The sequence below is a fragment of the Elephas maximus genome, chromosome 13 (genome assembly GCF_024166365.1).
Source record: "Elephas maximus indicus isolate mEleMax1 chromosome 13, mEleMax1 primary haplotype, whole genome shotgun sequence".
NCBI classification, from domain to species: Eukaryota; Metazoa; Chordata; class Mammalia; order Proboscidea; family Elephantidae; genus Elephas; species Elephas maximus.
In genome coordinates this window covers 95,874,326-95,889,700 of record NC_064831.1, presented here as the reverse complement: position 1 = coordinate 95,889,700, position 15,375 = coordinate 95,874,326, and the positions used below count along the sequence as shown (strand labels likewise).

Below are 15,375 nucleotides of genomic sequence, written 5' to 3'. Positions count from 1 at the left end.
TGGACTAAATGCACCAATAAAGAGACAGAGAGTGGCAGAATGGATAAAAAACACGATCCGTCTATATGCAGCCTACAAGAGACACACCTTAGACTCAGAGACACAAACAAACTAAAACTCGAAGGATGGAAAAAAATATATCCAGCAAACAACAATCAAAAAAGAACAGGAGTGGCAATATTAATTTCTGACAAAATAGACTTTAAAGTTAAATCCACCACAAAGGATAAGGAAAGACACTATATAATGATTGAAGGAACAATAGACCAGGAGGATATAACCATATTAAATATTTATGCACCCAATGACAGGGCTGTAAGATACATAAAACAAACTCTAACAGCATTGAAAAATGAGATAGACAGCTCCACCATAATAGTAGGAGACTTCAACACACCACTATCGGTGAAGGACAGGACATCCAGAAAGAAGCTCAATAAAGACACGGAAGATCTAAATGCCACAATTAACCAACTTGACCTTAGAGAAATACACAGAACACTCCACCCAAAAGCAGCCAAGTATACTTTCTTTCCTAGTGCACATGGAACGTTCTCTAGAATAGACCGCATATTAGGTCACAAAGCAAACCTTAGCAGAATCTAAAACATTGAAATATTACAAAGTATATTCTCTGACAAGAAGGCCATAAAAATAGAAATCAATTACAGAAAAACCAGGTAAAAGAAATCAAACAGTTGGAAAATGAACAATACCCTTCTCAAAAAAGACTAGGTTATAGAAGACATTAAGGACGGAATAAAGAAATTCATAGAATCCAGTGAGAATGAAAACACTTCCTATCAGAACCTTTGGGAGACAGCAAAAGCAGTGCTCAGAGGTCAATTTATATCAATAAATGCACATATACAAAAAGAAGAAAGGGCCAAAATCAAAGAATTATCCCTACAACTTGAACAAATAGAAAGAGAGCAACAAAAGAAACCCTCAGGTACCAGAAGAAAGCAAATAATAAAAATATGAGCAGAATTAAATGAAACAGAGAACAGAAAAACAATTGAAAGAGTTATCAAGAGCAAAAGCTGGTTCTTTGAAAAAATGAGTAAAATTGATAAACCACCAGCCAAACTGACAAAAGAAAAACAGGAGAGGAAGCAAACAACCCGAATAAGAAACAAGATGAACAATATTACAACAGACCCGACCGAAACTAAAAGAATCGGATCAGATTACTATGAAAATTGTACTCTAACAAATTTGAAAACCTAGACGAACTGGATGAATTTCTAGAAACAAACTACCTGCTTAAACTAACACACACAGAGGTAGAACAACTAACTAGGCCCATAACAAAAGAAGAGATTGAAAAGGTAATCAAAAAACTCCCCCCCCCCCACCAAAAAAAAGCCCTGGCCCAGACATCCGGCTTCACTGCAGAGTTCTACCAAACTTTCAGAGAAGAGTTAACACCACTACTACTGAAGGTATTTCAGAGCATAGAAAAGGACAGAATATTCCCAAACTCATTCTATGAAGCCAGCATATCCCTGATACCAAAAGCAGGTAAAGACACCACAAAAAAAAAAAGAAAATTACAGACCTATATCCCTCATGAACTTAGATGCAAAAATCCTCAACAAAACTCTAGCCAATAGAATTCAACAACATACCAAAAAAAGAATTCACCATGACCAAGTGGGATTCATGACAGGTATGCAGGGATGGTTCAACATTAGAAAAACAATTAATGTAATCCACCACATAAATAAAACAAAAGACAAGAACCACATGATTTTATCAATTGATGCAGAAAAGGCATTTGACAAAGTTCAACACTCATTCATGATAAAAACTCTCAGCAAAATAGGAATAGAAGGAAAATTCCTCAACATAATAAAGGGCATTTATACAACAGCCAACATCATCCTAAATGGAGAGAGCATGAAAACATTCCCGCTGAGATCAGGAACCAGACAAGGATGCCTTTTATCACCACTCTTATTCAACATTGTGCGGAGGTCCTAGCCAGAGCAATTAGGCTAGATAAAGAAATAAAGGGCATCCAGATTGGTAAGGAAGAAGTAAAAGTGACTCTATTTGCAGATGACATGATCTTATACACAGAAAACCCTAAGGAATCCTCCAGAAAACTACTGAAACTAATAAAGGAGTTCAGCAGATTATCAGGATACAAGATAAACATACAAAAGTTAGTTGGATTCCTCTACACCAACAAAAAGAACATCAAAGAGGAAATCACCAAATCAATACCATTTACAAGAACCCCCAAGAAGATAAAATACTTAGGAACAAATCTTAGCAGAGATGTAAAAGACCTATACAAAGAAAACTACAATACACTTCTGCAAGAAACCAAAAGAGACCTGCATAAGTGGAAAAGCATACCTTGCTCATGGATAGGAAGACTTATCATTATAAAAATGTCTCTTCTACCAAAAGCCATATATAGATTTAATGCAATTACGATCCAAATTCCAAGAACATTTTTTAATGACATGGAGAAACAAATCGCCACCTTCATATGGAAGGGAAAGAGGCCCTGGATAAGTAAAGCATTACTGAAAAAGAAGAACAAAGTGGGAGGCCTCACTCTACCTGATTTTAGAACCTATTATACCGCCACAGAAGTCCAAACAGCCTGGTACTGGTACAACAACGGATACATGGACCAATGGAACAGAATTGAGAATTCAGGCATAAATCCATCCACACAGGAGCAGTTGCTATTTGACAAAGGCCCCAAATCAGTTAAATGGGGAAAAGACAGTCTTTTTAACAAATGGTGCTGGCATAACGGGATATCCATCTGCCAAAAAATGAAACAAGACCCATACCTCACACCATGCACAAAAATCAACTCCAAATGGATCAAAGACCTAGATATAAAATCTGAAATCATAAAGATCACGGAAGGAAAAATACAGACGTTAGGAGGCTAATACATGGCATAAACGGTACACAAAACATTACTAACAATACAGAAGAAAAACTAGATAACTGGGAGCTTCTAAAAATCAAACACCTATTCTCATCCAAAGACTTCACCAAAAGAGTAAAAAGATTACCTACAGATTGGGAAAAAGTTTTTAGCTATGACATTTTTGATCAGCACCTGATCTCTAAAATCTACATGATACTGCAAAAACTCAACTACAAAAAGACAAATAATCCAATTAAAAAATGGGCAAAGGATATGAACAGGTACTTCACTAAAGAAGACATTCAGGTAGCTAACAGATACATGAGGAAATGCTCAGGATCATTAGCTATTAGAGAAATGCAAATCAAAACTACAATGAGATTCCATGTCACTCCAACAAAGCTGCCATTAATCCAAAAAACACAAAATAATAAATGTCAGAGAGCTTGTGGAGAGACTGAACACTTAGACGCTGTTGGTGGGAAAGTAAAATGGTACAGCCACTTTGGAAATCAATTTGGCACTTCCTTAAAAATCTAGAAATAGAACTACCATACGATCCAGCAATCTCACTCCTTGGAATATATCCTAGAGAAATAAGAGCCTTTACATGCACAGATATATGCACACCCATGTTCATTGCAGCACTGTTTACAATAGCAAAAAGATGGAAGCAACCAAGGTGCCCATCAGCAGATGGATGGATAAATAAATTATTGTGTATTCACACAATGGAATACTACACATCAGTGGAGAACAATGATGAATCCATGAAACATTTCATAACATGGAGGAGTCTGGAAGGCATTATGCTGAGTGAAATTAGTCAGTTGCAAAAGGACAAATATTGTATAAGACCACTATTATAACAACTTGAGAAATAGTTTAAACAGAGAAGAAAATATTCTTTGATGGTTATGAGAGATGGGAGGGAGGGAGGGAAGGGGGGAGGTTTTCACTAATTAGACAGTAGATAAGAACTAGTTTAGGTGAAGGGAAAGACAACACACAATACAGGAGAGATCAGCACATCCAGACCAAAACAAAAGCAAAGAAGTCTCCCGAATAAACTGAACACTTAGAAGGCCAGCGTAGCAGGGGCGGGATTTAGGGGACCATGGTTTCAAGGGACATCTAAGTCAATTGACCTAACAAAATCTATTAAGATAACATTCTGCATCCCACTTTAGAGAGCAGCATTTGGGGTCTTAAACACTAGCAAGTGGCCATCTAAGATGCATCAACTGTTCTCAACCCACCTGGAGCAAAGGAGAATGAAGAACACCAAGGTCACAAAATAAGTATGAGCCCAAGAGACAGAAGGGGCCATACAAACGAGATACTACATCAGCCTGAAACCAGAAGAATTAGATGGTGCCCAGCTACAACCAACGACTGCTCTGACAGGGAAGACTGCAGAGAACCCCTGAGCGAGCAGGAGAGCAGTGGGATGCAGACACCAAATTCTCATAAAAAGACCAGACTTAGTGGTCTGACTGAGACTAGGAGGACCCCAGTGGTCATGGTCCCCAGACCTTCTGTCAGCCCAAGACGGGAACCATTCCCAAAGCCAACTCTTCAGACAGGGATTGGACTGGACAATGAGATAGAAAATGATACTGGTGGAGAGTGAGCTTCCTGGATCAAGTAGACACATGAGACTATGTTGGCTTCTCCTGTCTGGAGGGGAGATGGGAGGGAGGAGGTGATCAGAAGCTGGCAGAATGGACATGAAAATTGATAGTGTAGGGAAGGAGCGTGTTGTCTCATTAGGAGGAGAGCAATTAGGAGTATTACAGCAAGGTGTGTATAAATTTTTGTATGAGAGACTGACTTGATTTGCAAACTTTCACTTAAAGCACAATAAAAATTTTTTTCAAAAAAATTTATGACATTTTAGTTTCCGTCATATCTAGACCATGAGTTCTTTAAATAGGTAAATGTTTTCTTTTCCTTGCATTCTAACTGATTTTCTTTTCTTCTTACCTTATGCCTTAACGTCATTAGGACTAGCCACGCTCTCTTTTTTAAAGTAATTTATTTTATTTTGCTGTTGTTATTGTGGAAACCCTGGTGGCGCAGTGGTTAAGTGCTATGGCTGCTAACCAAAAGTCGGCAGTTCGAATCCACCAGGCACTCCTTGGAAACTCTCTGGGGCAGTTCTACTCTGTCCTATAGGGTCGCTATGAGTTGGAATCGACTCAATGGCTCTGGGTTTGGTTTTTCGGTTTGATTGTCATTGTTGAGAATGTACACAGCAAAAAACACTTCTACAATTCAGGTTTCTACCTGTACAATTCAGTGACACTGATGACATTCTTTGAGTTGTGCAACCGTTCTCACCTTCCTTTTCTGAGTTGTTCTTCCTCCATTAACATAAACTCATTGCTCTCTAAGGTTCCTATCTGATCTTTCAAGTTGCTGTTGTCAATTCGATCTCATATAGATAAATCTTAAAAGAGTATAATGCTCAAGGCAGACATTCTTTACTAGTTAAGCTGAATTATTTTTTGGTTTTTAGAAGATCTCAGGAGATATTTTTGATTTAAGGTTTAAAGACTATCTTGGGCAAAGTTTCAGGGGTTGCTCCAGAAAGTCTGAATTCCCCGAGAATTTGAAATTCTGTTCTGTATTTTTCTCCTTTTGATCAGGATTCTTCTATGGAATCTTCGATCAAAATATTCAGTCATGGTAGCTGGATACCATCCAGTTCTTCTGGTCTCATGGGAAAAGAGGCAGCTGTTCATGGAGGCAATTAACCCCACAGAGTACCTATTCTCTAATCATTAAAAAATCATTTTACTGTCCATTAAATGAAATCCCCCTTCTTCTTGAAGGATCTTTAAAAGCCCTGTGATTTCCTGCCCTTGTCTGCCCTGAATGCTGTGAGAGCCAGGTGTACACTCTCAGCTCTGGACAACCCTTCACTCTCTCTGAGATAGGTCCATTGCTTCCTGGACCTTATGTCATCCTCTCTCAGATTCTTTTTTCACTTTGCTGGAGCATATGTTCAAGGTTCTTTATTTATTTATTTATTTTTATGAAAGTGTGTGGGAAGATAACCATTCTGTGTCTTTACATGTCTGAAAAAAGTCTGCCACTCACTATGCTGTCATATGATTCTCATTCAGTTCTAGATGAGGCATTATTTTCTCTCAGATATCTTTTAAGATCTGCTCTTTATCTTTGGTGCTTTGAAATTTCCCGAAGACATGTCTTCTATTTCAAACAAACAAAAATAGAAGTATATAGAGAATATAAACTCAAGCAGTCATAAGGTCATTCTTGTATCCATTCACTCTATTTGGCTGTGAACGGGCCCTTTTATGCTGAAGACCTGAGTCTCTCCTCAGTTCTGTGAAATTTTCTTCTATCACTTCTTCAGGTATCTCTTCCTCCATTTTGTCTGCGTCTTCAATCTGGAATTTGTATTGGTCAAGCAAACAGTGGACCCTTGGATTGTCCCTCCATTTTTTCATTTCCACCTCTTTGCCATTTTGCTGCATATTTTTTTTAAATCTCCTCAACTTTTTCTTTAGCTTCTATACTAATTTTTTTAATTAGATAATCATATTTTTAATATCTAAGAAAGCTTTCTTGTTCTCCACTTGTTCTATTCTGATACTAGCCTGTGTTCATCTCATAGATGTAATATCTGAGGTTATGGCTTGAACTTTTTAAAGTTCTCTTCTGTTCCCTGCATGATCTGTATTTTCTCTCTAGTCAGCTGCTCCCATTGTTCTCTTTGTCCTTTTCTGTTGTGCTGTGGATTTCCCTCCAATGCTGCAGATCCTTGGTTGTTCATGCATATTTAAGAAGGAGGGGAGAGACTGTGTACTTACTATGGAAGGCCTATTTTGCCAACAGGATTTTCTCCTGCCTGGAGGACTGATGAGGAATTCCCGCTTAGGAATGGGAAGTGTCAGCTGAATAGCTTTGCTTTGCCATGTGCAGGCTGGAGAGTCTCTGGACCCCCCTATGTGGGCCCTTCCAGTCCTCCAGCAGACATTCTTCCACCTTCTGGCTGGGGGTGAAGCCCTGGAATGCAGCTGCTCTGCTCCCACCCAGTGGTGGCATGGAGTGTGGGAAGGAATGAGTGGTCTACTGCTCTGCAGACTGTCCTTCCATTAATCACCATGCTTTATGTCCTCCATCTGCACCTCTACAACAACCTCCAAACTACGTATTCTGGGTTCTATCTTACTCTCCATGGCTTTAACCGCCAGTCTGCTCCCATCAGTATTTCCAGTATTGTTAATAATTCTGGTCTGCCTCTTCTCCCTGAAACAGATTTTTCCTTTTCTTAGCCCCTGCTGTCATTTCAGGGGTATTTGGGGCAGGACGAAAGGCAGGAAACACATGTTCAAACTGTAACCTGGAACTGAAAGTCCTTCTCTGTCTCCTTGTGATGGAGTATCTGCTCTTCAAATCTTCCTTTAATGGTAAAGTGCTTAAGAAACTATGTACCTGTGCATTTATAGTCTTTCTAGACAACATGAAACTTTTTACATGTTGTTCATGTATGTTATGTTTTACTATCAAGATTCTTTGATCTGTATATATCATTATTAAATGCAAAAATAAAAACTGCCCCAACACAATCCTTTGTTAAAACGTGTTAAAAACATAACAACAAAAAGAGAAAATGTTTGATATGTCTGAGTAACATATTTAGATATTTAGCTATATCGAATCATAAGACCTTGGACTAACATCTTTTTAAAGAAAAATAGGCTAAACTCAGTCTGTGCATCCAGGAGTGAGGCCTGGTGACATTCAGACTGCTGCCCACTTTAAATATAAAGTCTGTAAATCTTGGCCAGCCTCATTGAGATTTTAGAAATAGAAATGTCTGCTGACTTTTCAGAACAAGAACTATTTGTTTAGCTTTCATCTCTGGACGTAGGGCCTGCTTTGGTAAAAACTGAACTTGAATCATTAAATCTAAAGTGAAAATTGGTAGTAATGCCTGATGTTTGGGTAGTTCGTTGTGCTTTACCACATGTACTCAAATACGTGAACATGACTGGATTGTCATTTGATAGTTTGAAAAAAAAAATTGACAGTCCAAGAGGTTAAGTGATTTCTGAGAAGTTCACTCAGCTAATTTGGCTGTGGCAGACAGGTTTGAAGGTGGCCCCCATGATCCCTGCCTCCTGGTATTCACACCCTCTCCTTGAGCATGGGTGAGACCTGTGACCAGTAGACTATATCAAAGATGGATGTCACACCTGTGATTACATTACATTACATAAGAATATGTCTTGTTAGCAAACTCACTCTAGAGACTCTCTCTCTGTTGCTGGCTTTGAAAAAATAAGTTACCACGAATTCTAGGGCTGCAAGGAAATAAATCCTGCCAACAACCTGAGTGAGCTCAGAAGTAGATTCTTCCCCAGTCAAACCTCCAGACGAGAGCACAGCCCAGCCACATGTTGATTACAGCCTGGTGAGACCCTCCAGCAGAAACCCAGCTAAGCTGCACCTGACTTTTAACCCACAGGAACTGTGAGATAATAACTGTGTGTTCTTTTAAGCCGCTAAATTTTGGGTAATTTGTTATGCAGTAATGGAAAACTAATGCAGCATAAAAGCCAGCATCTGAACTCAGGATGCAAACCCAGGTCTGAAGATTCTTTTTATGGATATGAGAGGTTATCAAGTATCCCCAGTAATCCAACCAGTGTTTGAAACACTTTCTGTAACATCCCCAGCAAGTGATTGTTCAACTCATGTCTGAGGTCATGAGGAAGAATTTCCTCCCTCCAGAGGAGAGTTACAGAAGCTCTAGGGAGAGAGGTGGGTTGAAGCTAGAAATGAGACGTTAAAGAAAGAAATGGTGACCAGCTGCGTGGGCCTCTGTGAAATTGCCTAGGGTGAGAGTAAAGAGGGAAGGGAAGAGAGCCAAGAACAGCGCTCTAGAGAGCCTTGACATTGAAAGCCTGATCTGAGAAGCAGCAGACAGATAGGAAAGAGGAAAACCAGGAGTGTATGGCACTGGAGAAGCTGAGAGAAGAAGCTGGAGTAGGGAGCAGGCAGCAGTTAGACTGCTGGAAATCCAGCAAGAGGGGGACAGAAAACTCCATGGAGGCAGCCAGTGCCTGGAAGCTTGTCAGTGGCCTCACTAGGGCTGTGGACAGGGAGATAGGGCTTTGGACAGATGGGCAAGCAGCCGCTGGAGCGGTAGAAGAGAGAGGGGGAGTGAGGGAATGGAGACTCCATGGGCACAAACTCTCAGAGAAGTCTGGCAGGAGAAGAGGGGAACTCTGGCAAAAAAGACCCCCGCTGGAGGGATCAAAGGTTGTTTCAGTGTTGGTCTTCTGAGCAGGCTCTGTGTCTGCACCAGGACAATGTCCACATGTTTTCCACTTGACTGAGGGACTTGTTGAGGCAGAGGGGAAAAGAGCTCTCTGTCTTGTTCTCTTGAGTGGAGCACATATTTTGGATGTTTTCCAATCTGTAACCTCATTGCATATATCTCAGTAACACCCAGGTATGCCCAAAATTTATGTCCTTCTGGGACATCAGAATGTGACCTTGTTTGGAAATAAGGTCTTTACAATGTAATTAGATCACATGAGGCCATAGTGGAGTAGGATGATCCCTAATTCACAATGATTGGTGTCCTTGTAAGAAGAGATGAGACACAAAGACAGAGACACATAAAGAGAACACCATGTTACAACAGAGGTAGAGAGTGGAATGATGCATCTACAAGCCACGAACACCGAGGATTGCTGACCATCACCAGAATCTGCAAGAGATAAGAAAGGATTCATCTCTAGAACTTCAGAGGGAGTATAGTCCTGTTGACACCTTGATTTCAGACTTCTAGCCTTGATGGCTGTGAGAGAATAAATTTCTAATGTTTAAAGGCACCCATTTGGTTGTACTTTGTTATGGCAGCCCTAGGAAACCAATACCCAGGAGACCTCTTTTACCCACTACTATGGATTGAATTGTGTCCTCCAAAATATGTTTCGACTTGGCCAAACCAGGATTCCCAGCATTGTGTGATTGTCCACCACTTTGTCACCTGACATGATTTTCCTTATGAGTTGTAAATCCTACCTCTATGATGTTAATAAGGCAGGATTAGAGGCAATTATGTTAATGAGGCAGGACTCAATCTACAAGATTAGGTTGTGTTTTAAGTCAATCTCTTTTGAGATATGAAAGAGAAAAGTGAGCAGAGAGACATGGGGACCTCCTACAACCAAGAAACAAGAGCCAGGAGAATAATGTGTTCTTTGGACCTGGGATCACTGCACTGAGAAGCTCCTTGACCGGGGAAGGTTGATAACAAGGACCTTGCTCCAGAGCTGACAGAGAAAGCCTTCCCCTGGAGCTGGCACCCTGAATTCAGGCTTCTAGCCTCCCAAGGCTGTGAGAGAATAAATTTCTCTTTGGTAAAGCCATCTACTTGTGGTATTTCTGTCATAGCAGCAGTAGACTAAGACACCCACCAGTGAGTTCCACCCATATTTGTATCTGAGCATAGGCACCGGGGTTATACTCATTGTCTTGAGCCTTCACAGTCGTTTTCTCCTATCTATCGTTAGACATCTATGTACATGTCTGTCTTTGGTGCCTTCTTCATACTTACCTTTCATCACCCTTTCCTTTGTGCAAAGACACACATCAATCAAGGGCACACCATCAGCCATTTAAAGTATGCAAAGATGAGTCCTCAAGCCAAGTGTACATTTTTGGATATAAGTAACAGTGGTTCATGATATCAAAGCTTTCTCCATCAACCAGGCAGGCTTGCCTTGACCAAGTGTGTGTGCATATGCATGTGTGTGCATGTGTGTGTGTGTACAGTGGCAAGGAGGCGGAAATCAGTACACTTGTCTTTGGGCAAGGGACAGCTTTAATATTTTTTCCAAACTTTGTTTGCTATCAATTGCAGCCCCTGGGAAGCCTGGCACCCCCGACAAATAACAAGGCCACAGAGAGGGAGAAGAAGCCACCCACGGCAACCACCAAGGGTGGCAGAGGAAAAGGAAAAGGCAAAAAGAAAGGGAAAGTGAAAGAGGAAGTGGAAGAAGAAACCGATCCCCGGAAGATCGAGCTACTGAACTGGGTATGCGGGAAACGTTGAGACCTTAGGGATCACTGAGTTTGTGTCACCTTCTCTCTCCAGAGGGGTCACAGTTCTTGTTTCCGTTGCTGTAGCCCCAACCCAGGACCCTAAGTCATAGTACAGCAGTGATAAAGGATTAAGGAGACAGCCTCCATATTTCAGATAGGCTAATGGCAGCTGCACATCTGCCTTCAATGGGGCTGTCAGGCTGAGAAAATGAGAGTGTCCCTGCATTTGGGGGAAGGATGCCACCAAGAGTGGACATCCTGCTGACCTTGCTCAAAGGTGGCTCTCTCCGTCTGGTGGACATGCACATGTTTGATTCATGAAAACATGGGACACAAACCAATATTACCTAATAAATACAATTCAGTGAACAAGACCTTTTTGAAAGATGGGACACATGACTGGGTGTGTGGAGATAGTAGCAGTTTTCTGGGACAGAGGCTGGAGCCAGAACATCACACAGTAGTTCTCAGGCTCACTGCTGCCAAGACAGCAAAGCCAGGGCACTGGGTCTCTGCAGTGTCCTATGTGTGGCAGGCACATTGAGGTCATCCCTCACCCAGCACCGTGGGGACACGGGGCATGCTAGGCTGCCACCCGTCCCTCTCAGTCAAGGAAGCAAACTGTGGAAGCTGAAGTGAGCAATGTCACTATGGCTGCAATTTTGAATCCTCTTCAATTTTTTTTTTCCTTCTAAATTATATTCATTTTGTTGTTGTTGAGAATATACACAGTAAAAAAAAAACACCAATGTAAGTTTTTGCGAGTACAGTTTAGAGACATTAATTACATTCTTCAAATTGTGCAACCATTCTTACCCTCCTTTTCTGACTTGTTCCTCCCTCATTAACATAAACTCACTGCCCCCTAATGTTCCTGTCTAATATGTTGCCAATTTGATCCCATATAGAGTTCTTAAAAGAGCATAATGCTCAAGGCAGACTAGTTAAGCTAAACTATTGTTCAATTTTAAGATGACTTCAGAAGATATTTTTGGTTTAAGGTTTAAATATTATCTCAGGGCGATAGTTTCAAGGGTTCATCCACCCTGCATGGCTCCAGAAGTTCTACAGTCCTTAAGAATTTGAAATGCTGTTCTGTATTTTCCCCCTTTTGATCAGGATTCTTCTATGAAATCTTTAATCAAAATGTTCAGTAATGGTATAACAAGGCACCATCCAGTTCTTCTGGTCTCATGGCAAAGGAAGCAGTTGTTCATGGAAGCAATTAGCCACACATTCCATACCCTCCGCCTATTCCTGACTCTTTCATCTTCTGTTGCTCCAGGTGAATAGAGACCAATTGCTGTGCCTTAGATTCTTTGACTTGTTTTTAAAAGGAGAAAATCATTTTGATACCTCGATAGCACGTATAGGGGCCAGATGGAGAGGGAAAGAGGAGGGAAGATAGCAAGAGCAAACAGAACCATGCCCAGAATACTCCAGGATCTGGGGGACGGAATACCCTTCCTGCGGTGTTTCCAGTCTTCCCCCTGCCTCACATCTCTGAGACGCTCTCACAGCCCTCTTTCCTGGACTCCTGCAGGTAAACGCTTTGGAGCAAGCAATGCTGGACGCGCTAGTGTTAGACCGCGTGGACTTTGTAAAGCTTCTGATTGAAAACGGAGTGAACATGCAGCACTTCCTCACCATCCCAAGGCTGGAAGAGCTCTATAACACGGTGAGTGCGCCAGAAGGGGGCCAGAGAGGGGCTAGCCATCGACACAGAAGTATACCTTATGCATATTATGCATAAAAGGGCTCCAATGAGCATAGAGTAATAACTGGGGCAGGGTTTCAGCTGGGAACGCCAGTATTTCATGGCATCTAGTTATTACTTACCTGCAGTCCACAAGCTATTCACATTTTATGAGTTAGCGCCCTGCCCAGCCAGACATCCCCTTCTGAGGCAGTATTAACACTTGTCGAACACTCGAGTATAGCGTATGAATAAGCCAAAAAAACCAAACCGTTGGTATCGAGTCGATTCCAACCTATGACAACTCCATGTGTTACAGAGTAGAACTGATCCGTAGGGTTTTCTTAGCTATAATCTTTATGGAAGCAGATTTCCAGGCCTCATTTCTGTGTGAGGGCTCCCCGGATGGCACAAATGGTTAAGCACTCGACTACTAGTTGAAAGGTTGCCAATTTGAACCCATCCAGAGGTGTCTTGAAATCTGCTTCATAAAGGTCACAGCCTTGAAAACATGGAGCAGTTCTACTCTGCACACTGACTTAAAGGCAACTAACAACAACAACAACCACTGAATAGGTTCTCAAACCACCAACCTTTAGGTAAGTAGTCGTGTGTAAACCACTTGGGCCGCTTAGGTATATGAATAATAGTTCATAAAAAGAGGGGATTTATCAGGCAGCTAACAGATACATGAGGAAATGCTGGCAACCATTACACATTAGAGAAACACAAATCAAAACTACAATGATATACCATCTCACCACGACATTACTGGCATTAATCAAAAAAACAGAAAATAACAGATGTTGGAGAGGCTGCGGGGAGAATGGAACTCTTATGTACTGCTGGTGGAAAAGTAAAATGGTACACCATTTTGAAAAATGATATGGCACTTCCTTAAAAAGCTAGAAATAGAAATACCATATGACCCAGCAATCCCACTCCTAGGAATATATCCCAGAGAAATAAGAGCCATAACATGAATAGACATATGCACACCCATGTTCACTGCAGCATTACTGACAATAGCAAAAAGAAGGAAACAACCTAAGTGTCCATCAACAGATGAATGGACAAAGAAACTATGGTACATGCACACAATGGAATACTATGCAGTGATAAACAACAATGATGAATCCGAGAAACATCTCACAACGTGGATGAATCTAGAGGACATCATGTTGAGTGAAATAAATCAATCACAAAAGGACAAATATTACATGAAACCACTATTGTAAAAACCCGAGAAAAGGTTTATACACAGAAGAAACAATCTTCAATGCTTATGAGGGAAGGGAGGGGTGGGGAGGGGAAATTACTAACTAGATAATGAACAATCGTTAACTTTGGTGATGTAAAGATAACACACAATATAGGGGAAGTCAGCACAACTAGACCAAGGCAAAGTCATAGAAGCTTCCTAGACACATCCAAACACCTTGAGGGACTGAATTACTGGGGCTGAGGACTGAGGATCATAGTCTCAGGGGACATTTAGGTCAATTGGCATAAAATAGTTCATAAAGAAAATGTTCTACCTCCTACTTTGGTGAGTAGCACCTGGGGTCTTAAAAGCTTGTGAGCAGCCATCTAAAATACACGTATAAATCCTATCCCATCTGGAGCAAAGGAGAATGAAGAAAACCAAAGACACAAGGAAAACATCAGTCCAAAGGACTAATGGACCACATGAACCAGAGCCTCCACCAGCTTAGCCCAGAAGAACTAGATGGTGCCCAGCTACCACCGCTGACCACTCTGACAAGGTCATAATAGAGGGTTCTGGACAGAGGGGGAGAAAAATGTAGAATAAGATTCAAATTCACAAAAAAAGATCAGACTTACTGGTCTGACAGAGACTGGAGGAACCCCTGAGACTATGGCCCCACCTATCAGCCAAAAATTAGACAGGCTTATGAAAGTAACAATAACACACTAGAGGAACATGCTTCTCAGTTCATTTAACTATATGAGACCAAGTGGGTAACACCTGCCGAAAAGCAAAGACGAGAAGGCAGGAAGGGACAGGAAAACTGGATGAATGGACACAGGGAAACCAGGGTAGAAAGAGGAAGAGTGATGACATATTGCCAGGATTGCAACCAATATCACAAAACAATTTGTGTATAAAATTTTGAATGAGAAACTACTTTGTGCTGTAAACTTTCACCTAAAGCACAATAAAATAAAATAAAAAGACTTTACCAAAAAAGTGAAAAGACAAGCTACCAACTGGAAAGTATATATCTGATAAGAATCTAATAACCAAAATATATATAAAACTTCAACAACTTAACAACAAAAAGACAACCCAATCATAAAATGGGCAAGGTGCTTGAATAGACATTTTCAACTAAGAGGACTTTCAAATAGCCACTAAACACATGAAAAAATGCTCAACGTCATTAACCATCAGAGAGATGCAGATCAAAACCACAATGAGATATCATTTCACTCCTACTAGGATGGCTAACTCATACTCATAGTGACCCTATAGGACAGAGATGAACTGCCCCATAGGTTTTCCAAGGCTTTAATCTTTACAGAAGCAGACTGCCACATCTTTCTCCCATGGAGCGGCTGATGAGTTTGATCCATTGACCTTTTGGTAAGCAGCCAAGCACTTTAACCACTGCACCACCAGGAATAACCTCATTTCCTTTGAGTCTATTCTGACTCATAG

The 15,375-nt window shown here is 40.9% G+C and overlaps 1 protein-coding gene across 1 annotated transcript in view; it reads left to right on the top strand.

The window, feature by feature from the left end:
* The window catches only part of TRPM1 (transient receptor potential cation channel subfamily M member 1), a 135,931-nt gene that overhangs the window by 43,912 nt on the left and 76,644 nt on the right, over positions 1–15,375 (top strand). Inside the window, exons 11-12 of the mRNA XM_049905708.1 lie at positions 10,815–10,988; positions 12,540–12,674. Coding sequence (XP_049761665.1) covers positions 10,815–10,988; positions 12,540–12,674 — 309 coding nt within the window. The remainder of the gene's footprint in view (positions 1–10,814; positions 10,989–12,539; positions 12,675–15,375) is intronic.